Source organism: Chelmon rostratus, chromosome 6, assembly GCF_017976325.1.
Source record: "Chelmon rostratus isolate fCheRos1 chromosome 6, fCheRos1.pri, whole genome shotgun sequence".
NCBI lineage: Eukaryota > Metazoa > Chordata > Actinopteri > Chaetodontiformes > Chaetodontidae > Chelmon > Chelmon rostratus.
Window position 1 is genome coordinate 13,011,889 of NC_055663.1, and position 25,499 is coordinate 13,037,387.

The 25,499-nt window shown below is 42.2% G+C and overlaps 2 protein-coding genes across 5 annotated transcripts; both read right to left on the reverse strand.

The window, feature by feature from the left end:
- Positions 1 to 442: 442 nt before the first annotated feature.
- Positions 443 to 10,454, reverse strand: LOC121607388 (S-adenosylhomocysteine hydrolase-like protein 1). 4 transcript variants are annotated; one of them, XM_041938134.1, is made up of 18 exons: positions 10,162 to 10,454; positions 8,635 to 8,727; positions 6,378 to 6,489; positions 5,780 to 5,917; positions 5,501 to 5,601; positions 5,196 to 5,298; positions 5,007 to 5,101; positions 4,722 to 4,828; positions 4,524 to 4,640; positions 4,374 to 4,437; positions 4,189 to 4,277; positions 3,998 to 4,068; positions 3,816 to 3,910; positions 3,627 to 3,725; positions 2,292 to 2,360; positions 2,070 to 2,148; positions 1,848 to 1,968; positions 443 to 1,768 (listed from the first exon to the last, which is right to left on the reverse strand). In XM_041938134.1, exons 1-18 carry the CDS (start codon positions 10,450 to 10,452, stop codon positions 1,762 to 1,764), a joined length of 1,851 nt encoding a protein of 616 aa, XP_041794068.1. In that variant the 5' UTR covers positions 10,453 to 10,454; the 3' UTR covers positions 443 to 1,761. The 4 variants fall into 4 exon arrangements, with proteins under 4 accessions (XP_041794068.1, XP_041794070.1, XP_041794069.1 ...); XM_041938136.1 differs by lacking the exon at positions 8,635 to 8,727; XM_041938135.1 differs by lacking the exon at positions 443 to 1,768 and having other exon boundaries at positions 1,844 to 1,968.
- Positions 10,455 to 12,837: 2,383 nt separating this feature from the next.
- LOC121608136 (muscarinic acetylcholine receptor M2-like) lies at positions 12,838 to 22,229 on the reverse strand. The gene is made up of 4 exons (XM_041939293.1): positions 22,159 to 22,229; positions 15,821 to 16,050; positions 14,768 to 15,637; positions 12,838 to 13,940 (listed from the first exon to the last, which is right to left on the reverse strand). The coding sequence occupies exons 2-4, from the start codon at positions 16,013 to 16,015 to the stop codon at positions 13,629 to 13,631; spliced, it is 1,377 nt and encodes a 458-aa protein (XP_041795227.1). The 5' UTR covers positions 16,016 to 16,050; positions 22,159 to 22,229; the 3' UTR covers positions 12,838 to 13,628.
- Positions 22,230 to 25,499: the final 3,270 nt, after the last annotated feature.

A 25,499-nucleotide genomic window follows, 5' to 3' on the forward strand; every position in this document is an offset into this window, starting at 1 on the left:
GTTTCTTCCGACGTCACGTCGTACGTACGGAGCGTCGCAGCTTCGCCTCCCCTCCGCTCCCCTTCTGACCGCAGGGGGCAGGCGAAACGTGCGGTGTGGGTAACGTTTACGGAGGTTGATGAAGAGGAGTATCCAGCAAGGAGACAAACAGCGAGATCCTGCTGGTGGCACCGGCAGATAGTCTCACCGCAGTGCAGGTAGTGGCACATGTGGTAAATACAGGTAAACAAAGGCACATGTGTGGCAGGCAGGTGACACACACTGTCTAACACGACGGGATGAATGGAAAATATAAAATGAAAATATAAAAATCCGTCTACATGATTTTATTCACAAACCTGTTTATTTTCTTCACTGTTTCGTGTTTGTAAGCAGCATCAGAGCGACAAATACGATTAAAAACGCAATTTACAATTGTGAAAAAAATATCTTAATATTTGCTGCAGGGGGGCTCTAGCTGCACAGGAGAAAAAGACCATCACATATGAATGACATGTAACAGACTTCAACAGCAGTTTTTAACTGAAAAAGAAAATTTAATCATTAGCAGTTAACAGACTTTTTCCCATAAAACTCAGTGGCATCTACTTGCACCCTAAGAATCTGGTTAAGTGGTAAAAATATCAAAATATTTAATAAAAATAAAATTTGCAATTGTGAAAATATCTTAATATTTGCCATGTTGGGCACTACTTGCTACAGGATGGCCACTAGGTGGCAGTATTTGGTCATATAAATACAGCATGATATCATATAATTACAGTATTAGGCCGTACAAATACAGTATAGGGCCATATAAATTACAGAATGATGAAATACAGAAGGCAACAGAATCTAAAAATGTAACATCAGTGAAGACACTAAACAACCGTTGTTGACTGCAAGCCCACAAAGGTCTTCATCCACTCCTCCCATCCGAGGAAGTGACGACCCAGTGGATTGACTTGATGAACAGCAGGCAAACTCTCAGGCTACATGTGTAATCATTTTACTTCAGACAGCTTTGAAGGCCAAGACAAAGCATGATTCACATCAAAACAGCAGCTCAAGGATGGATCAATACCGACTTCAAACTCAGAACCTGTCATTTGCATTGTGGGCTGAAAACTTCCACTCCCCATTCTGGAATGTGGGAGTTTTAGTCAGTTGAGACCAATGCAGGGGCCATCAGGCCCTGTTGTCACTTTGTCTACAAATCACTTAATTTCCCTTTAATACCAGACCAATATCAGCGCGACGTCAAGGTGTGATTGTCAGCTCAATTTACAATTGACAAATACATCTCCCACAAATCATTTTGTGTTCTTTCTGATGCCAAACAAAGTAACATGCTTTTCATTTGACACAGCAAGCGGTGCAAATGTAAAATTCCGTCCTATTTTTGTTACATTAAAATGATGAGAGACGCAGGAAACTGTGAGAAACAGTAAAACTGATCTTTTTTATTATCTCATGTGAGCTTCACTAGTAGAGGTTTCATTTGAGGTTAAAATTAAGTAGATTTAAATCAGGATTATGGGCCATTAGGCATACAGCTATTTTATCTGTAGAAATGTGTAACAAGCACATAAAACAGATACAGCTGCACACAACACAGAAAAAATAGTGAACTAAAGTCAAAGTTTGATGTCTTTGCATGATATTGAGTGAGAATCAGCCTGTAGAGGGCGTCAGTGTCTGCAGGACCATGAGGGCTTTTCCACAATTAAATCCTCAACAGCACATCCCAAGCCTTTGTCTTTCAGCTTCATCTCCAGAGGGTTAATACCTGTTTGAAAAAATGATTTCTGTTAAATAGAAAAAAAAATTATATGTGTGTGTCACTTGTGTGTAAGAAAAATCCTCACCTGTAGTAGTTGGATTTGAAGGGGCCGTGTTTGCTGATGCCCAGGTACTTGGCCTGTTCATCAGTCAGCTCGGTGAGGTGAGCGTCAAACATCGGCAGGTGAAGACCGGCCACAAATTCATCTGAAATTGAAAAACATTCAGTTGTTTATCAGTTCTGTATATAAAGACGTGAAACACAAGAAAGGTCTAATTGTTTTAGGATATTTCAGCTGAAGACTTGCCCATCTTCTTTGGCAGCAGGTAGACGTCCTGTTTGTATCGTCCCTCTGGAGCGCTGTACAGCTCTATGAGAGCCATTGCCTGACGTACATTACAGTGGAAGTCTCTGTTAACGCGACTATAGTTGGCTAACACTAGCTTCAAACTGAGATCTGTGACACATTTAGAGAAGAATTAAAGAGAGATGTTGCCAGTATTTTGCTGAATAAAACTTATGATCATACCTGAGTTGTAGCGGTGATGGAGAGGACAAGTGAAGGCACCGTGGAGCAGCTCAGATTCAGCAAACGACCCTGAGGGAGCACAAACAACCTCTCACAAACTGAAGTGACTTACTGTAATGTGACAGCAGCCACTGATAATAACCTGAAGACAAGTAAAGGGAAGTCTATTATCTCAAATAAGTGTGTGGAATGGTCCCCGAGTGTCTCTCTGTCTCTGCTGCAGCACATCTGATCCTTTAACGATGATCAGGTAAATGTTCCTAGTGCTCAACTCATCTAGGATCAGACGTGCGTGAGTAGAGCTGTAGGGCTGCGCTGAGGCCTTGTTATTCATATATGCAGTATCTAATTACTGGTCAGTTACCTTCAAGTCCTCCTTGTAAGGTCCTGCTTTAGAAGTCATTAAAATTAATGGTTGCTTACTCCCGATTTTCATTTCAGCTCAGCAAGCCTCCTAAGTAGGTGACTGCTTAAACAGGTTGAAATTTTTATTAAGTATTGTTCACTTGTTCTGCATAGAAAAACACAGAAGTGCAGTTTTTCATCATGTAGCAACATCCTTAAGGGCAAATGAGACAGACTAAGGATCGTAAAGACATAAACACAGACTTTGTCGCCGCATTTCACAAGTCTAACAACCTTTTCTTCAGTCTATAAAGATAACCAGTCGCAGCTTGCTCAGAAATGTGTACAAATCTCCCCCCGATACTATATTTAAATCAGAGAAATGTGAGTTTTGCAAGTCTGTGGTTGAACTGTAGCATTTGTTCAGTTAGCCTGTGCATGCTAACGTCAGCCTAAAACTGGGCTGCAGCTTGTTACAGAGAGCGACAGGCCGAAGAACCCAGCTTCAGCCAACACAGGTTTCAACACTCGTTTTTAATCAGACATCTCTGTTTCTTTAGCATGAGCGCTTCAACATAAAATAGGTGCATGGATGGGATTACGAGCTAATCTGTCCATTAGATGTCAGGCTAGCTGTAAGCTAACTGTTAGCTAAACACTGATAACAGAAAATGTCAAGATCCTTGTAACATTAACACAATTTAAATAAACGAGGAGAGATGTCTTTTCTCAGATTTTATAAAAAACATATTCCTTTACAAGCATTAGCCGTGGGACAAGCTTGATGCTATATGGGATAAGTAGTCCTAAACTGTCAGCAACTACTTCCATATGAAATCACTTAAATCAATATTTCATGTCAAGTGATTCATGCATTTTTAAAAAGGCTGTGTAATAAACAAGTTTAGAGCACGCTATACTTTTCAATAAATAGGCTTCTGTCCATCATCCCTTGGTGCTGGTGTATAATACTAAAAACAGCATCGTCACCTCAGCCAGCAGGATGATTCTCCTGCCGTCAGGCCAGATCACATGGTCCACCTGAGGCCTCACACGCTCCCACCTCAGCTCTGCAGTCCGCAGACTCGCCTGAGGAGCAGGAGTGCATGTTTTACACAAAGCATCGAGGTGCACACGCGTAAAAGCACACATAAACACACACACGGTCGAAGTTCATACCAACTCTATCTCAGTGCTGGAGTGTCCCATGTTGCAGACTATGCAGCCATTCTTCATTCGGTCCAGATGTTCCCTCCCCACCACATTTTTGTTGCCTAACAGAGATTAATTAAACACAATGATGTTGTTGTATTGATATTCTGAATACAAGCACATATTGCTTTGTAGAGGACGGCAGTTACCTGTGCAGGTGATGACTATGTCTACCTGCCTGACCACCTCGCTCAGTTTGATCACTCTGAAGCCATCCATGCTGAGAGGAGAGGAGAAAAGTAGGTTTTTACAGAATTTCATGGCGTTTTGTTTCGATGTGCCATTGAAAGAGGGAAACAAGCTTCGCATCTGTGCTGATAAAAGCTTCCTCCATTCATACCAGGCCTGAAGGGCACAAATGGGATCCACTTCTGTGACGTATACAACAGCACCCAGCGCTTTCAGGGCAGCACAGCAACCTTTGCCAACCTACAAGAAGAGAAAAAAAAGAGGTTGGCAGAGCTGCAGCTCTCTGATGTCTCACATGTGCACAGCAGCACCGGAAGCATTCATGTGCTCACTGACCTCACCATATCCACACACCACCGCCTGTTTCCCTCCAAACATGACGTCAGTGGTTCGCTTCAACCTGAAGAAGAGTTGAGCACAGTGAGGCTGTTGATCTGTACTGCACCAGTGTTTCTACCTGTTAACGCTCACCACATGATGCCTTACCCGTCCAGTATGGACTCCTTGCAGCAGTAAAGGTTGTCAAATTTCTGCTTGGTCACCGAGTCGTTAACATTCATGGCCGGGACACACAGCCTGCCTGCCTTTGACAGCTGGTATAACCTGAAACACAGCCAAGGACACACGTCTGAGCAGGAGCAAGACTTTGTGAAGAGCATCATTCAAGTTTTGTGTGAAACTAACCGATAGATGCCCGTAACACTTTCCTCCACGATGCCTTTGAGCTTCTTGAACAGGCTCAGGTGCTTCTTATAGATCCAGTGAGTCAAGTCGCCTCCGTCATCCAGAATCTGACAAGTGGAAAAACAACAAGCTAAACTCTGCCTCATCTTAATAAGGTGAACTCTATATTTTCAAACTTTGGGCGATCAATCTAAAAATGAATTATAAGTCCTGTCCTTTCTTTGCTCTCATGCCATCTCCCCACATCCATCTCTGTGACAGTTTAGGGGGATTTAATCTCAGTACCATGTTGGGCTGCCAGGTATCCGCACTGACACATCGGTCAATACACCACCAGAAGTCGTCCTCTGATTCTCCTCTCCATGCAAACACTGGGATCCCTGAGATAAAGAGCAGGTGAAGATTAAAAGAGAAAGCAAGGAAGCACAAAAAAAAAACAAAAACAGATGCATCAGGTTGGACAGATGGTCGCACCTTGTTCAGCCAGAGCAGCAGCCACAGCATTCTGGGTGGAGAAGATGTTACAGGCCGCCCAGCGACACTGAGCCCCCAACACAGACAGAGTCTCAATCAGCACCTGCAGGAGACGCAAACAAAACACATGTTAACCATATACCATATATATATGTACATATATGCATGTATGTGTGTATATATATGTTGTTATATATATTTTTTATAAATGTATTATTTCTAATGCAGATGAGAGAATGATAATGCAGTTTATAATAACACACCCTTTTGCCTCACTGTGAGGTGTGTGTGTGTGTTGAACTGACCGCTGTCTGTGCTGTGATGTGTGTGCAGCCCAGCACTTTGGCTCCAGCCAGAGGTTTCTCCCCACCTGCTCTTTTCCTCAGGACCATCAGCGCTGGCATTTCTAAATACCACAGACACCAACCAATCCTGAATTCACACGTTTATTTACTCAGGGCTCAATATTTTTATTTGATCTCTTCTTCTTGTGAGTTACTTCTTTTCCATGGGTGCTGTAAATGCTAGTTGTCAGTATGGCTAAGGAGGACGTAAACAGCAGTTCGATGACTCGTCCTCTTTACCTTGCTCTGCGATTTCGATTTCTCTGCGTCCGAAATAGGCCTGTTTGATGTTTTTGATGCAGAAATCAGAAAGGCCCTTGGAGGTCTTCTGAGACTTGTCTCTCGGAGAAGACTCATCCTCGGAGCTGTCGCTGCACACTAGAGCACAGAAATTAGCAACTGTGTATGAAAACCTTTAGATGATATGATGTAATGTCCATCAGCAAACCCAGAGCAACACATGATTTGTTGGCAAGCTTGAAAGTTATGAATTGGATCCAGTTTTCCAGCCTTGATTGTTGCTTAAAGAGTCAGACTCCAGCTAGGTGAGTCTTTTCTCTGAGCCTTTGAAGTCTCTATAAAATCTGGCAGTGATTGACACGTTTGAGAAAGGCTTACAGAGCCGATTAGGACCAAATTAAAGAGACTTATTTCTTCAGAAGACTTTTCCTTTTAATTAAGGTTCAGCTGAGGGAGAAAGCACCAGGGCTAATCCTCGGGGCCTGCAGTTCTCGTGCTGCTGAGATCAGAACCAGCTCAGTTTATATATTACAGACATGTGATCCGACTTAAGAGTGTGTGTGTGTGCTTGTGTGTGTGTGTTTTTGTGTTCCCTTACCTGAACTGTAGCTATCTGTAGACGACTGTGAGATGGACCGAGACAGCGAGCGACGAGCGGTCTTGGCGGGACGTTTGTTGAACTCTTGCTTCTGCTCAGTGAACTGTATTTGCTGTGGAGCCAAAGAACAGAGACACAGACAAAATAAACAGAGTGAGAAAGATAGAAGTACCAAACATATTCGTTGGTGCTTCGCTGCAGGTCACGGGCATCAAGTCTCATCACTTTCATGCAGTCACTGCAGCCAAAATTGCACATAAGCACCACCCTTCACAGCAGATTTTCTTGTAAACCACCAGCTCTCTCCTCACAGTCTGTCACTATCACAGATCTCCATCTCTTTTCCAGACTCATCCCCATATCTGCTGCTGTCTCACCATCCAGTGTGGCTGTTGGAAGGCTGCGCTGCTGCCACAGGAATCCCACTTGGCCATGTCTGCTCCCTGGCTGCTCGCCTGACTCTGCTTCCTGGACCGGAGCTTCAAGTCCAGCTCCAAAAAACTGCTGCAAGCTTAACTGAGGGCTTATTTCCCCCTCCAACAATCTTCTGCTTTTCTTATGGGGCATTTTTCTGCTTTTGTTTTACTAACCCACGTGGCCAGACGGATGCACACACCCACTAACACAGACACACCCCGACTCTGACCCCTCCTCCAAACAATAAACATATGCATTGAGCGTTTGGAGCTTTTGGTGGGATTATTGCAGGGTTTAGCTTGCAGATCTACACTCAGAAAGGATTTTCATATGGAGCTACAGTATGCTGCAAGTGTATTGTACTATTTTACATATACACATAGCTGGATCAAATCTTGAATGCATTTAAGGCACACACATAATGTTGGACAGAAAGGTCAGTTTACTCCCATCTGTGGTTCCGGATGAACTTTGTCAGTAGACAATAACCCTGATGATGTCATGGTGATGTCATCAGGGTTACAGATATATGAAGTCTAAGTGGCATGAGAAAAAATATACTGACAACAAGGTGTACCTTGTTCCAATATCGGCAAGGTGTGAATTAAAAATCACAACACACACATGCGCATAAAATAACGGTGATCAATTTAAGCTTAGTTTCCATGTGACTATTATAAAAGTCTCCATATTGAACTGACAAGTCTGGAACTCATAACTAATAACATTCATTACAGTTGAATTGGGAAAAGACGTCATTATCAATAAGGATTAAGTGTGTGACGCTGCTAATCAAACTGAGTCCTCAAATCAAAGCAAAGCAATTAAACCTGAGATGCTCATGAACGATGTAATAAAGATCTCTTTGGGAGTTTCCCAGCACTCTGCTTCTCTCTGATTGTAATTAAATTTGTTTCTTATTAAATTACATCACAAAGGGCTGCTACATACCCTCCATACATAAAGGCAACAAATTAATCAAAAATGCACTACAAAAGTACATTAATTTGTACAGTTTGTACTCTTTTTCTGCATTAGTGGTTTTTGACAAGGTGGCACATTGAGATCCACAAAGTCAAGTCAGTCAATCGACAAGTAAAAAGTTAAAAGAAAGATCATGATTGAAACATATTTAACACTTTATCAGACCATGTTTTTCTAAGATATTACACATACATGAATCCCATTCAATTTACTTCATAGCCCTCCTGATTTAACATGCAGGAGCCCAACAAGCTCCACTCTGATTGGTTGATTAAAGTTTCAAGTCACCAGTAAAATCTAACTTGATCCACTTTGCTCACCTGGTTGATTTAATCTCGGAACAATAAATAATGAATTTAAGTCGAATCAGTGAAAAACAAGATTCACACACCATTTTCAAGCACGTTCAAGGACAGACTGGTCAAATATTTAACTCTCTTTTTGTTCAACAATCACTTGAATACAATCTTTTGAATACAGGAGGCGCTTACTCAAGCAGCCGCTTAATCATTACCACCCAAAAGACATTAAGATGTGACATTAAGCAGTGTGAAAGTGAACTTTATGACCACAAAGCCTTTTTTACAGGGCTCATAAAACAACTTTAAATTCAGCTGCTGTGAAAGTGCAATGAAATCCAATAGTATTTTAAATAAAGTAGCTGTGGGTCCTAATGTGTAAAAAATGCCTCCTTGCGATACCATTTGTACATTGATTTGTAGCCCAAAAAAAGGCCTTTTCGAATTATCTTTTAAAAGCACTCTTGTCTGTCCTTGGAATCAATCAAACTCACTGGCCTCCATAAGAAAACTCAAAAGATAAAGTAACAGCATTTCCAAAACAAAAGCAATGATACCTTGATGCAGATGGACTGCACTGCCTCCTGGTCCTTGCCTTTAGTTATGCTCACTAGACTGTACATTTTCTTCATGCTGGCAGAGCTGTTGAACTGAACAGAGAGTTCACACAGTGACACTTTATGTCACACCCTCGCTCAGCAGGCCCAGGTGACAGGTGAGAAGAAGACAGAGAGCAGAAAGTGGAAACAAACAGAGTCTTTGTGAGGCTTGCAGAGGGGAACTCTGGGAAAATAACAGAAGAACAGGTTAGGGATTAAGAGAAAGGAGAAAAACGGCTGCAAGGAAAGAGAAGCTCAGTGAAGTGTTCCTTGAGTCCACGCATGAATGTGATATATATAGTGAAGTGCACTCTGCTCTCAGGGTATACATTAAACAGACTTTAAAGAGGTGCACATGCATGGACATACATTCATGGCAGAGTTTGGTAGTGAAAGAGAGAAAGAAGAGAGCAGCTACAGAGACAGAAGAAGCAGCAAAGTGAAAAACACACTTTATAGTCGCATTCAGGGACAGACGTCATCTTATGTTTCTGTTTCTTCAAGTAAATCAGACAGTAGAGCTGTACTGTATACTGTCATTATTGTTTCCCGTCCACTAAATGACTAAAGCAGTGTTACTTAAAGTCTCTTAAAGAGGCACTCCACCAATTTCACGCATGCTGATCCATCCAAGTGTAAAGAGTTGTGCTGATCTCTTGGACAGGCTTTCTAAAGTCAGGGGGAAAAGATGATGTCATCATGATGTCACCAGGGTAACCTCAATTTAGCCTTGGACAGTCAGATTTAAAGTCTGCATTATGGGAAATGTGAGATTTGGTGTTTTTGGAGCTTGACCCACATTAGACACAAAAAGTCAGGATATATTTGCCACTGCTGCTCTCTTACATTGAGGTGCCTGTTTAGAAGAGTACTCCACCAATTTTACATTGCACTTCTATAAAAATGTTGGACATGCGACACAAAACTGATGCAGTGGGATCGGAAATATTGTTCTTTTTTATCTGCACGCATTGTCTCCCTGGTTCCTGCATTACCCACAATGTTCATATGTGTTATTGTAATGTGGCCTCGAGCTCCTGGCCTCAAACAGAGGTGAGCTCTGGTAATCTTACCTTTTTCTAACACCTCATGTCAAGATTTATTTCAGTTTCAGCCCTGTAGTCTTCAGCCCCGACTGAGACTTGTTCAAGTTCACGCAGCCCCGTCTGGAGTCACAGACAGATTTATACAACTTTTATTTACTCATGCAGCAATATTTCTTGGCTTGTAAGCGAACTTGAGACTCTGTACTGGACTTACAGACTGTGTAAAATCAGCGTACTTTCCCTTCAAGTCTGCTGTGCCTTTTCAAAGAGATAAAACCAGTGCAACGTGTGTGGGGCCGCTGGTCAAACATTCATACAGGCCAGCACATTGCAGCTAAAATCATTAACAGTCTGAGTGTATGCAGGTGCATGCTTTGTGTGGGGCCCACTTACAGGCGCACATATTATACAGAATATCTTGATCAGCGTCTTCGCTCACCATGTCAGTCTTCCGAGCTTCAGCCACCAACTCTCCTGTCTCAGACTCTTCTCTGTTTCTGTCCTGCCCCTGAGGAGTCCACCTGCTCTCTGCTGCCTTCAGCATCTGCAGCAGGTTCGGGCTGCCTTTTGTCGGCTGATCTTTGGCGCTTTTCTCTGCGGCAGGAGCAGAAACATCCTCCTCAGCCTCTGCTTTCAGCACAACTTTCTCCTCAGTATGTGGTTCTGGATACTCATCAGGTAGTGGCAGGTCCTCCCAGGAGGCTCCTGTCTGGTCCTTTCCTTCTGCCATGATTCCACTGTCAGCTGGTAATGAAGTGAATTAGGTGAACTGACAGTGGACCCGGTGGCGGCTCAGCCATCCTGCAAGCTGTCTGTTTACACTAAACAGCATCAGGTCTTAGGTTACTTTGACTAAATGTAAAGTGGATAATTAGTCTGGAATGTGGTGTGTACAGGGTAAACACTGATGTGAGCAGTGCTTGGGAAATGTAACCTGGAAATGTAGGAATGTAACTCACTTCGGGTGCCATGTAGGTAGATGTCAACACATGCCCTGATACAGCCTTTTGTGCCAGTACGTCTCCTGTTTACGTTGAAAAGAAGCACTCCAGACCTCGGGCATTTAGACTTGCAGAGCCACTTTTGTGTTGTCTTTGATAACACTGACTGAAATCACAATGAGCACAAAATCATGAGTGCAACGCAAACAGAAGCTTACATAATAAACAAACAGGCAAGGTTACGTGTTTACATTAAACCACCAGCATCAATAGTGGCCCCATGGTGACCGGGGACCTGCCTTTGCTCGTCTGTTGCCAGGCTGTACGACGAGAGGCCTGGGGTTGGGATAAACTGGCTGATTTACTCATTTACTGATAGACTGGTGTAGTTTTCAGATTTGAAACAGGTGTTAAGTTTAACATACTTCCATATATAGGCTTATGGTCATTGTTGCATTTTTCCATTGAAACATTTTGCTTGTTTTGTTATAGAATTTCCTCACTTTGTTCCTCTGTTGAGCTGCAGTGGAAGGATGGTAAGAGATAGAGGTAGCTTTGTGCTAAAACGATGGTAACTTTGGAAGATATCAACTTGATATGTCTAACTCACACCGAGTGAGCCTCATATTAGCTTCAGATACACTGTTGAATATGTTTTTGCAGGAAAGGAGGACTGTGGTTTTTGTCCCCCATCACCCCCATCACATTCAAACCACACTGAGAAGGGATCTTTTACTGTCCTGTAAGAGCAGGAGGAATTATTACAGCAAGCAAAACCTGTGTCAGCACAGTAAAAACACACAGAAGGTCACATCTTTAAATGCTGACAGTTCCATACACATCCCAAATGTTTAACAAATGCATGTTGCAACAATGCAAACCAGCATAGTTAAAGTTTTAAGGTTTCTGCCGGTGAGCCTTCAGGTGCAGGAGTATCAATGGGAGACATGTATTTTCTCCACTAGAGGGCGCAACAGTTCCAGAGCTTTCCAGAACAGTTTTCCCACAGCTGAGACAGAGAAGGCCTCTGTCTTTCCTTTCCACCGTGTGAAGACTGTGGGAGGATTTCAGCTTGACTCCCTCTCATCTGTTTTTGTGTCTGACAGGAAGCAGCGGAGGATTATGGAGTCCGGAGGGAGGAGCAACAGGAGGGGGAGTTCATACTGCATCTAGTCATCTCTGAATCTTTCTCTGTTCCTCATTTCTATTCCATGCAGGAATTTCAGACTCCAGTGTTAAATTAGAAGGGGTATAAAAATGTCCCTGTCAGGTTTCAGTGAGGTGTCCACTACCACGCCCTTTAAACTTTTAATTAGGTGTTGTGGCTAATATTACAGAAAACTGCACTGTTTTGAACTGAGTGGCGGTTTTTGGTCCCCTGTAGTGTTGATTTGGTTGTGTTGTGTTTGTAGTTTCCACTTATTTCAGTTCCTGTTCAGCGTGTCCCAGTAAATGCTGAGCAGAAATCATAGCGTGAAGTGAGTTCCTCATGGGGCAAGAACAGATGTAGAGACGCCTGTAGAAAAAAAGAAGGAAGGAAGGAAACCAGGGAGGCATTTGGAGAAAAGATGTGCTGACAAAATATGTGCTCTAAGTGTTAAATAAAACAAACATCTGATTTTGCTGTGAAGCATCTTTATTACCAGCCCCAAATTTTGTCAATGCAATAGGATCACAGCTATGCAAGATGCAGTCATGAAACTTTACAGGCATGTAGATGAGACTAAAAAAAGGCTGAGATTAGCTACATTTTAGTGACAAACATATTGTCATATTATATTTGTACACTACCGTCATTTGCCTCTGAACAGCAGCTCTGTTTTCCACACATGCTGCCCAGCTCTTTAGGGTTTCCCCCGTCTCCTCCAGTGTGCACACTACTGCAGTGCTGCGCTTTGTGTTTTTTGTGGTGCAGTGTGTAGTTCCTCCCATTAGGCAGCAGCCCGACAGCAACTGGGCAAAGGTTGTGATGCCCAGCTAAAGCCAATAAATCAGGCTCTGTGCATTTACTCTTTGTACTTACTCAGTTCACTTCTGAGCACATTTGAGACAGGTTATGATCAAGAAAACCAAACATAACATTCTGTCATTATCGCTTTTATTTACAGAAAACATGTATTAATGCATGAGGAAAGAAGATATGGAGATATTGAGAAATATCATGTTCATTTCATTTCACAACAATTACGGATGTCAATCGCTTAATATGAGCAGATCTAACTGGAATGGAAACATGCACACACACACACACACACACACACACACACACACACACAAACACACACACACACAATAGGTCACTTTACAGCAGCTAACACTCTTTTATTCTTTTATTCTCTCTTTTCTTAAAACAGTTTGAAGAGAAGAAGTTCCAATATGGCTGATTTGACCTGATTCACAGCTTTTGTCAGCCATTACACTTGATGCAATGACATGTTATTAACACAGTGTCTTTTTCTATCGTATTTTATCTTCTTCCTTAGACTAGACTATACATTTATTCTAGAGTTAAAATCACTGTTTTGGTCACAAAACCATCACAACTGGGGTAAAAACAGGTTGCATATCAAAGGACATACTGCACAAGCTCATGTAGGAGGAGCAAAGAGGAAAGCATCCTGTCAAAGTAAAACCCCAGCTGACACCCAGTCACATGTACCTTTTGCACAATAAGCTGCATTCCCACTACAATACATTGTCTTGAGAATAATTATGCAAAGCATGTATTTTTTAAAAATCATTAAAAGTTAAGTGTGTGATAGAATTTTAAATGTACAGTTTGTAATTTTACCACAACAGTTTCATTTTCAATGGCAGTGAGAATATTTTCTACCATTGAAAACAATATGAACACCTAATTGATATTTTAATAATACTTTCACTCCGATATTTGTGTCATCTCAGTTTATGAGATTTATCACATTAATCTGACTCCATCTCGAACGTGAGTCGGTATCCGTCGCCCTCATCGGGCCGTGCGTATGTTCTTGTACTGGCAGAGAAGCAGGTGCTTGAAGGTGTTTTTGAAGGTGGTGTTGCAGAGGGCATAGCAGGCTGGGTTGATGGTGCTGTTGATGTAGCAGAGCCAGTAGCCGATGGTCCAGAGGGAGTTTGGGATGCAGATGGAACAGAAGGTGTTGATCAGGACCATCACGTTGTACGGTGTCCACGTGGCGACAAAAGCAACCAGGATGGCCATGATGGTGCGTGTCACCTTTTTCTCTCTGGAAGAAATGCCCTTCTTTTTCCACTTTGCTACAGCGCTCTGCTTTGTTACCTGCAAAATCAGAGTAAGAGGCGAAATTTTCATTCAAATTTTTTAAAGTGATATTAATTGACTTTTCTGGCAACTTGAGGGCAGCAGAGCTATAAACACAACTCTGATGTATTACCTCCTTATGGAGTTGATATGGTGAACAGTCTGCAGTCACGCTTGCAGCTCTGTGAGGCTGCACTTATACATAGCACTGCTTTAAACTAAACGCAAACATGTGTTCACAGCTTATCAGGTGTAATGTTTACCATGTTTAGCATCTGAATTTAGTGTGTTAGCATGCAAACGCCTGCTAATTAGCAGTAAACACAAAGTACAGTTGAGGCAGATGGAAAAGTCATTAGTTTACCAGATATTTACATGAACCAAAGTCATGGACAAATTGGTAAACTGATGGGATAAATTGAAAGTTAATGAATAACTACAGTCCAGCCTGAGGGGAATGCAAATATCTGAAGTGACTTTAAGGCAATTATTACAATAGTTATTGAGACATTTCACTCAAAACCACAGATGTCAACCTCATGGTGGTGCTAGAGGAAAAGTCAGGAGATCTCTAACGTCATCAGGCTTCACCCTCTGGGGATCATGCATAACTGTATAAAACTTTATGGCAATCCATTCAATAATTTAATAATAATTAAAATTTTTAAATTCAGTATGGACCAAATTGGTGGCCCAACTAACTGACCACCTGATGTTACCATCCGCAGGTACACCGCTAGCATGGCTAAAAATACTGATAGCTGTAAATGTGGTCAGATTTGTGATTGCTGATTTGTTTTACTTGAATCAGAATGTATTGGTTTTAATACAGCAATCAGATTTACCTTAAACAGTGTCTTCGTGACCAAACTTTGTCTGTCAGCAGCAGAGTTCTGCGGGGAAGGCGGCTGCGTTTGATTTGTCTTTTTCCCACCGTCTGAGCCTTTCTGTGACAAAGCAGGGACCGCACTCTCTTTAGATGTGGACGCGTGGATGCTGTCTGCCATGGAGTCCTCCTGATCGGTTCCTTCTTCCTTGCAGGGTCCGCTTCCGTTCTGCTGCTGCTCCTTCACCTTCTCCTTCCCATCTCCAGCCACCTCCTGAGTTTCTCTTGTTGGGATGCAGTTGTTCTGGCTCTCACATCCGTCCTCCTGGCTGTGATAGGGGCCTTCTCCCAGACTGGTACCTGAAGTCTTCCTGCTGTCCCTCCTCATGCGGCTGCGGCTGGCCTTGGAGATGCGCCAGTAGAGGTGGATCATGATGGCCACCGGTAGGTAAAAAGCTGCTATGGCTGTCCCAAATGTCACCGCTGGGTTCGAGAAGAACTGGATGTAGCACTCACCTGGCGGCACAGTCCTCCCCCCCACGATGAACTGCCAGAACAAAATGGCAGGAGCCCACAGGATGAAGGACAAGACCCAGGCCGCGGCGATCATCAGGCCCGCCATCTTGGTGCTGCGGCGCACTGGGTAGCTGAGCGGTTTGGTGACACAGAAGTAACGGTCAAAACTAATGATGAGAAGGTTCATGACTGAGGCGTTGCTGACGACATAATCAACAGCCAACCACAGGTCACACACGACGGCTCCCAGGGGCCAGTAGCCAATCACAATATAGACCGTGTAGAGGTTCATGGAGCAGATGCCAATAATGAGGTCTGCACAGGCCAAGCTGAACAGGAAGTAGTTGTTGACAGTCTGCAGGTTCCTATTTACCTTTAGGGAAACAACACGGAGCAGGCTGTCAGATGCTAATCTTTTTTTTTTTGTGCAACGTGACGTTCTATTAAATTACCAGTCTGCACAAGGATGCACATGCTGCATTCTTCTCTCTAAGTCTGAGGTGGATGTTTGAAACACTCTCACTAATCATAAATGATGAAAAAAGAAAACCCAAACCTTTATAGAGAGCATGACCAGGATGTTTCCAATTACAGTGATCAGACTCAGAGATCCAGCCACCAGGATGATGAGTACGATCTCAACAGTCGTGTAGGGACTTCCAGAGAAGAGGCTGGCGTTATCACCACTGCTGGTGTTGGTACTGGTGGATGAGTTCAGAGTCTCCATACTCTCTGGGTTTGGGATATCCATCTCACTGATGCTTCAGGCTCGGGTCATATCTGTACCTGGTGAACACAATGATTATGAAATAGTAAGCCTCTTTGCAACTATTCTGCCTTTCTGCCAGTTCTGCCGGTTCTTTCCTATTTGTGTGTGCATTTATCTGTCTGCACAGTTACAGATGCAAAGTCACGCGCAACTGTGAGCGTGTAAACACCAGGCAGGTGCTTGAGTGTTTTTGAGCTTACGGCTTGGCCCAGGTGTGAAAGATGGACAGATGAGCAAATAAGGGCTGCAGCAGCTGTGTTTAAAAGTATACAGCAGTGTCCCACATCCTCATATCAGGAATAATACACTGAAGCTGGTTTGGATTCTGCAGGCCTGATCTTATATCTGTAAATCAACTGTTATAGTTTATAGTTGTTGATGTGATTATAACTAAATTGTATTATTAAAAGGGATTTTTAAACTATTCTGCACTTGGCTGATACTTGGTTTGTGTTATGTCAATACTTGTACAACATATGAATGTTTTTTTTGGCTGAGCTACTCTCTTCAAGTCATAACTCTGATTAGAGCTGACCCCACAGGTTGAACAGGATCATCTATCGAGGTCACCTACACCTCTGGAGAGTCCATTTACATCATCTGAAAGGCACAAAATGCCCTTTGAGAGTATCTAATCTATGCATGAGAGCCAATTCAAAAATGTCAATTTGTTATCTTGATCGTGCAGGCATAGAAGAGTCATTTCCGAACAACATATCTGCCCCTTGATATGAAATAGGTACTGCCTGGTTTGAAAATTGGATTTCCATTTGGAAAGATACCGAATGTGTACACGGATGTGTCTCTGTGTGCTCCTGGAGACAGATTTCCAGATAGAAGCCACAGATTTAATGACAAGACAGGGCAGGTTTTCTGAGGCTAAATACGATTCACATGCAAGGCAGTTTTCTCAGTGAGGAAAAAGGGGGGAAATTATTTTTTGGCACTGGAACTACCTGTTCTGTGAGTTATGAAAGAGTGTTTCAGTGAGAGTACAGACAGATCGCTACTTGGGCCATCCACGCTAACAATGCAGGCACTCATGGTGCTGTTAGGTGCTTTGGATAAAAGCATCTACAGAACAACATACATTCATGTGCATATGAAGATACCTGTTCTTTTGTGTTTATAAAGACTCCAGGAAACAGACAGCGAAACACCACAATTAAGGCAAAGCATGATTACAGTTACTATTATGTTAAAGATCAAGAAACATCAGCAGTAGACCTACAATACACAAAACATAACAATGTGATTAACTGATGTATTGTGATCCGAAAATCAATATAAAGACACTTAGTCGAGACCATGAGGGTTGTTGCACACTGCTAAAACCCTGTAAGTGACTCCATTAGGCCACATGATAACATCATACTGTACCTGAGAGATGTTTCCTTCCTGCTCTTACAGCCAGATGAAACTTCATTACAGCATCTCTAACTCTATCACTTACTCATCAAAGACCCATTTTGGGCCTTTTCTGTCACAGATGAGAAAGAGCTGGTGTTTGTCTGTGTGTGTGTGTGTGTGTGTGTGTGTGTGTGTGTGAGAGAGAGAGAGAGAGAGAGAGAGAGAGAGAGAGAGAGAGAGAGAGAGAGAGAGAGGTGTTTTGCTATAATTCTCCTGACCTTGGTCTTGACTGTCCTTGACTCTTAGGTTTGAGTTGTGAGGACATTTTGGGCTCATGGTACATTTAGAGTTGCTGGGTAAAATTTGTTCTGATGTACAAATTAGGGCGCATGTGTTCACTTGCATTAATCATGATGTGAGGACAACAGTATGTTGTGGCAGTAATGGTTCTGGGGAATTCATGTGAGTCAATGCAGTGTCCTCCTAAGCAGTGTTCAGGTCCTTTTCAGTAAAAGCAGTGACATCATCAATTAAAAATACTCAATTTTGAAATTGCATTCATCATCTTCAAAGTACAGGCATATTATCAGAATACCACATTATACAAACCATCGTTTTTAGAGGCCACCAGAACAGTGAGGTTAAAGTTGAACCCCTCTAAGCCCTGTAACAGCAGAGTGTCAACACTCAGACCTCATCTGGACAGGATTTATATGGGTAGCTGACTCTAAATAACACTTCTCTCTCTCACCAAAAGGAAACCAGTGAATTGCTGGAATAATCTGTGTGATGTACGATTGTACTTCCACAGAGAGAGTGAAATTTATGGATTCAGCTCAGCCAATTTCAACCCAGACATCTGGCAGGCAGCCAAAAGTGGACATAAACACCAGAATGCACCAACAGATCAGTCAACCTCATCATTACAACTGGAAAACAGGTTCAGAACCATTAAAATTTATCCCTGAGACCGGCGTGGAGATAGCTGCTGATAAGTTTGGACATGGGAGCAATATGAAGGGTGCCAGCTGACAGGAAAATATAAAATAGTCTCAAGTGGAGCGCAAGAAAGAAAAAAAGATCAAATAAGATGATTCAGCCTGTCACTGGGATGTGGGAGATGCTGCTATTAGAAACATAAGTGGTAAGACAGTTAAAACAGACCAGGTCTACTACTATTGTCTGTGACATAAACACCCCAAAATGGACCATATTAGTCTACATGTGGGGGCCGGTGTTTGCAGAGAGCAATCAGAGGCGCTTAACTAGGATTTCATTGGACTGTTTAACTGTCTGGACAAACTGGAATCCCAGTTTTTTATTAGTGAACCACTGCAAACAGTCAACAGAGGGATCAACGGGTTCAGCAGACTTATTTCACTGAAAACCTGTACTCTGAAAGGCTAGTATATTGATCATTTCAATCTGCTCTGGAGACGTAGAGATCTTTTCACTCCACCCAGTCACAGCCACAATGTCTGCCACTGCAACGGCAACCTCTCTAATAACGAGGGTGACAAAAAAGAACAGCTCGGTCCTGCCTGGGCTGACGAGACTGATCAAGACCAGCAAAAGTTTGCCTATCAGGTATAGGGTCTATATTGTCCTTGCATCCACGTAAAAGTGACTCAGTTACAACAAAGTATGACATAATTTGATCCTATGCAACTTTGGCAGAAATTGTGTGAAACTGGAAATCCTCCTCCTGCAGCCTTGATACTCTACCTATAGGCTTTCTGAAAAACGTTTTAGCTCCAAGTAGTCACCACCTCTGCACTCTCAGGCTATTTCCTTAAAACTACAGTTATGGAGCCCCTCTGAAAAAAGAGCAAGCTAGACAACTCACTAATGAATAAATATAGAACCATATCAAACATCCAATTTTTAAACAAAATTGTTAAAAAAGGCTCTTTTTTATGATCCTAACATCCTCTTGGCTCTAAAGAGTTGTTTTGATGTTTTCCAGTCTCTATTTGGACCACATCACAGCACAGAGGCTGCTCTTGTTAGCGTCTTGAATGACATCCACTTATAAACAGACAGTGGAAAAGTTTCAGTCTTGGTGTTATTGGATCTCAGTGCAGCAATTAACCCTGTCAACCACAACATATTACACCACAGACTGGAAAACCAGATGGGGCTTTCTGGCACAGCGCTACACTGGTTTGAATCCTATGTGAAAGAAAAGGACTACTTTGTGTTGACTGGTGATTTCATATCTGAGCGTACAAAACTGACATGTGGAGTTCCCCAGGGCTCCATTCTCGGGCCTCTTCTGTACAACAGCTCCATGCTGCCACTCAATTTATAGAAAACAACAATGCTTTCCATAGTTGTGCAGATGACACAGATTTACATCATAACATCATGGTGGTCCCATCGAAGCACTGAGTAGGTGCATTGCACGAATCACAAGCATGTGCCAAAAGTTTCTCTTTTCTATATTAACAATTGAAGGACTTGTGTCTCTGCAGGATTTAGAAAAGCTTTATCTCCAGTTTGTCTTTTTCAAAAGCTGCAGCTGATTCACAAGTCCTCACTCAGACCAGCAGAGTCCAGTTCTCCTGTTTTTACATCGTCTTCCTGTTTGTCAAATGATTGATTTAAAGTACTTTTGTTGGTTTATAAAGCACTGAATGGTTTAGAGCCAAAATGTATTTCTGATCTGCTGCTCCGTAAGGATCTTCCAGATCTCTCAGATGCTCTGGGACTGGTCTGCTTTCTGTCCTCAAAGTCAAAACATAGAGGACCAGCATTCAGTATGATGATGATATGTGCCACATATCTGAAACAAACTCACAAAAACCTGAGATCTGCTAAAACTCTCCTTTAAAATGAGGAATTCATTTTACATTTGATCGTACATCTTATTTATATTGTCTTTTTATATTACCTTGTGCTTCCTTTATGTCTTGTCTGTCTTTTATTAAGGATTTTATAATTGCCTTGTTGTTGACAGGTGTTATTCAAATGAATTTGCGCACATACAGTATGTATATACGTCAGCAAGCTGTCTGATGAGGCTGGTGTGAAGATGTTTCCACGTGATGTGGAATTGGTTGGAGCAGATCACTGCCGGCTCACAAGCCCGTCCTCACTTCTCCCCTTCATTCACACTAATAAGACCTACATTACTGGACCTCCCTAATTGTTATTCAGGGCTACTGGAGAGAGTCACACAGGCAAACAGCATTTCTTTGACAGCCACAGAAACATAGTAATTAGATCCAGCCTGCAACAGCTGTACCGGTAATATGCTTCTAGGATATAGTAGTACTCATCTGGTGAGCTCGGCTTTAAAAAGTGTGTCTTTGATATCATGAACAATAGAGTCAGAGTCAGTAGTTACCAGCAGAAGAGATGGTGAAACAAGGGGCTTGTTTGCAGAGACAAGAACAGGTGTGGAAACACAGGAGCAAACAGTTTAATCAAAAGGACCATTTTAACGACTGCAGGGATCAAAGTGTTGGAGTTTTTAATTCTTTCATTACAAAATAGGTTTTTATCTCGTGAATGTATTTTATTGTTTGCTGTATTTTTTCAGGACAAAAATGTTGCTGTTTGTGCAGATGGGAATTCAACTCAACCAGCAACTGCAAGGCATGTAAATACGCAATATGTATGCAAATGACCTAGAAAACTACAGCGATGCATCTAGTTTCAGGCATTGTTTGTGGCCACACGCTGTTTATTTTGTAAAAGCAGCATTTGAAAGATTTGACATAGTTTTTCAAGGAAGTAAATGTCCCTGATGTTATTGCTGGTAGCTGATTTGCCACACACAAGTTTGTTGTGATTTCGGAGAAGTGTGTCCTGATTCTGAAGAGTGGGAAATTTCACATCGACCTGAGCTTTGGCCTCGCAGAGCAGTGTAACAGAGAGAAGAGAAAACCACTGAATGTCCAACGCAGCACTGCGATGGAGCCAGAAAGGTGCAGTGAAGAAAAGACCAGAGTGGGAAGGAAGGATAAAACTGGAATAATAAGGTGCAGGGGAGATAACACACAGAGGAGGCAGAGGATGAAAATCATTTCTAAAAGCTGTGGGTATTTTTAAAAGAGAGCCGACTACAGTGCAAGTGGAGGGAGTCCAGGAGTAGGAGGGCTAATGAGCAAAGATTAAAAAACATAACTTGATTTCATCTTGTAGGCCCACAGTTTTCAGGGAGGAGCTGCCTGTTTGAAATCTAATTTCCCTCTGAAACACAAACACAGAGTAAGCGGGGGGTGAGGGGGGGATTCCTTGGGAGCAGGGAGACTGGGGAATCCAGTCGGGATCTGATGCTGGTGGCTGATTGAAACCTTTCAGCTCAGGACAGAAATGAAGATAAACATTTCTACAATAGCCTCAGGGGAGGAATGAAAGCCAGATCTACTCTACAATAAATAGAAACCTCCTCAGGAAGCTGAAACTGCATATGGACGGTAAAGTTTCAATCAATATGAAATCAATATATAAGGTATCACATTATGTTCCTGGACTTTCCTTTTTGGTGTGTCTGTGAGTGACATTTTCATCAATGTGTCGATTTTTGTAATATCTGTCCTTTTCATTTAGCATTAAACTTTACAGCATGTGAAAGCTTCACATGGTTACAAAAATTCACACCCAAGGGGAAAATCCAAACACAGGAGAAATATTTTCTGACTTTATAAGTGCCGAAACATACTTGACTTAATCCTGCTCCTAGAACCTGTTCAATAAATTAGGGTTTCTTAAAAAGTGTCCTTACCTGCAGCAGTTTGGTAGAAATCTACAGAGAACCTTGAACTTACCTTGTCTGCTGGGAGTGACATGGATGAGCTGTTCTTGTTGGGTCCATGTTACTCTCACCTCCGTCGACACACTGGAGCAAAGGCAGAAGCAGACAGTAACCCTGCACTGATGTTGCTCCTCCTCTGACGAGAACCGGTGTGTGTGAGAGTGAGAATGTTTGTGTGATCGAGAGACAGAAAGAGAGACTGACAGACAGAGTGGGGAGGGGTTATGGGGGCTATTAGCGACTGTTGTGTGGTCCCTTAAGCTAGGGTCGCAAATTTGAACAAACAAGGGTCGGAGACAGACGGAGACAGAGAGAGATGTTTGTTTCAGGACCATGGAAAGCCCTGGCCTCTCCGGCACAAACGCCTCATATTTGCCTGCATTACAAAGCTGTGGGCAATTGCACGGAGAGTCATTTGAGTCGCTGTGGCATGAAATAAAATGGTAAAGCGCTATTTAAAAAAAGAGGACAAAAGGAGAGGGTCGCACTGTTGTTCTGTTGCTGCAGGACGTTAACCTTTAAGACTCTGTTGTTTTGACCTTTTAACCAAACCAGTGACGCAGTCTGCCCCAGTTGGTGGATGACCTTACTTTGATGGAATTACCACAAAGAATAATGGGCCCTCTCCGTGAAACAATATTGCAAATGAAAAACAATATTCCAAATGAAAAGAGGAGAGTGCCATCGAGCAGGCACAAGCCAGGCATGTAAACATGAGTTGATATGAGAAAATATGACATGATTTATTGTCCTTGTCCTGGTCCAGACGTATGGCACGCTGATTACATCAATATTGGTCTGTTAGTTGATTTGCTTGGATATAATTATAAGTGTGTAAGACTTGCACATTTATATTCTGTGTAATCCCTGTGATCGAACATCACATAAACATTAGGATTTAATAACTTGATGTGGGGGCAGTTATGTTGTAGAAAACTCTCCTGGTCCGTGTCCATGTCGACGAGCTTCACTTCTGCTGTTTGGTCATTTGTCATGAGTAGAAATCAATATGAGGTTTTGACTCTGTGTCTCCACGACATGCGTGTTTGGCTTTGTATGTCATTGGTTTCCTGTCTCTTAGAAGCTCATTTTTCCAATTTCTGGGACCCTCAAGCAGGTCTTGTTATTGGATTCTAAATATTTAAAAAACAAATGATTAGTTACAGTATTACTTACTTTGGTGATGTACGACAACACAGACCTTCAAATACAGATTGAATTGTCAGGTAATAAGGATAAGTAATGGTAAAATAGTAAACGATTAAATAGCTAAATATATCTATTTGCTTCTTTGTCAAGAGTTAGATGAGAAGATTGATAACACTCTCATTCTTGTACAGTGGAAATTGTCGTACAGCTTAGCATAAAGACTGAAAATGGGGGGAGCTGCTAGAAGTAACTGCACACAGACAAGCAATGGGCTGAACTAGGATAGAAATAGGATTTTGTGCCCAAAATCACTCCTTTGTTCACTCGTTTGCTCTTCACTTTATAATGGAGACTCAGTATTGAGCAGTAAACTAAAACACTTACTTATCATTGTCATTTTGCATCAACACAAACAGCTAAAGTAGTTTTTGCATCTGCAACATGCAATTCATTGCATTGTGGGACTGGTAGCAAGAAGTGCACATGCCATAGACACTATTTTTTGAGGAGGCTATATAGTAGATAAATTTACACACTTAGAAATCGGACCCTCGGACAGTAAATAAAGCGAGCAAGAAAAACATTATTTATACAGTACATTTCATTCTAGGTGGAAGCGTAATGTGCTGCACAGAACGTGAGCTGCACCAAAAGGAATGTGGATAGGCAAGCATTAGATATAAGTAACCACAGTTCAAACAAACACATTAATATGAGTTAAAAACCATTAAACCATAATTAAAACCAGCAACCATCCAGTAAAAATAACAAGACACAAGAATTAAAATAAATTTTAAAAAATACTGAGAATGAAATAAAATAATAATAAAGACAAACAGTGGACTAATAATAAAAAAGGCACATGAGTTAAAGCCTGTGCAGTGAACAGGGAGTGATTTCAGCTGCAGCCATCCTGCAGAAACTTTTCACACACACTGAGATGAAACATGTTGACTGAACTTCAGAGGTGCTGGTAGATGTATTTTGTTAACTTTGGACAGAACTAAGCGTTCCCTCTGTTTCCAGTGTTTGTGCTAAGTTAGGCAAGAGAGTGGATTCAATCTTCTCATCTAGCTCTTGGCCAGAAAGTGAATAAGCATATTTCCCAAAATAGTCCTCCAGTTAAATGTAATGTATCCTCATTCTGCTGAAAGAGCCAGTTCTTGTAACCTAGTTAGTATTGGTATTATAAACAACCAAATAAGAAACCAGATATATTTCACAGCATATTCAAAAGTATCTCCTGCGAGGGCAGAGAGGGACACTCATATGAATTTACTTTTCCAAAATAAAAAGACCACATGTGTATTAAATAGCAGCATATATGTGGCTCTTGTGATCCCAAGTGAAATGTCGAAACGTAAGTCGAGAGCCATTTTGACGATGCCTCCTCTAGGCGATGGCTTGTGCTGTTTTAAAGCTCGACCCTGAATGTATAATTCATGCGGGTCGTACAGTCGTGTTAAGTCCTCACTGGCTACTGGCGATCGCTTTGCATGAAAACGTCACACGAAGGCTTCCACGTGCAGGCACTGAATTAATGTCTGCATATGTGCATGGGCTGGCTAAAGGTCCTCGTTTCATCAAAGGCTCCATCCTTTGTCTTATCGTGTCAGATGGAATATGTTTTTCCTGTGGAGTTACATGCAAGCTGACCCTCGTTCAAAAGCCCAACTGTCACATATACATTCATGGGCTGAAAGTGTTCAGAGTTGAAAGAAGGACAGACCGGGACCATTAAAGATGCACTGCTGCAGGGCATTTGGTGTGTGTTATTGCACAACACCATGAGTGATAGAAGCCATCACCCTTTGCACTTCCCTTTCACACATTATCGCCTCCATCTTCATACGTTTTCTTCTTATTTACACACATTTGCTAACTACCTCTGTTTCTGGTCCTCGTCGTGTCGCATCAAGTCCTTAAAAACATCTCTTAGTGTGCTAACAGAAAGAAGCGCATGCTCATTCAAAAGTTGCCATGCATCACTCTTATGTGCACAAGGAATAATAATAAAAAAAACCTAACAATGAAGCTCTCTCCTCTTAACTCTGTAAAGCAAAGCCCCCAAGGCTGCTGGGAAATGAGGTCATCTAGCTGGAGCCCGAGCAGCTGTTTGAATGGAGAGGGGCCACGCACAATCGCGGCCCTCTATCTGACAAGACAGCTTTGCGTTCTCTCAAATTTACTGGTGCATTCAGCTGT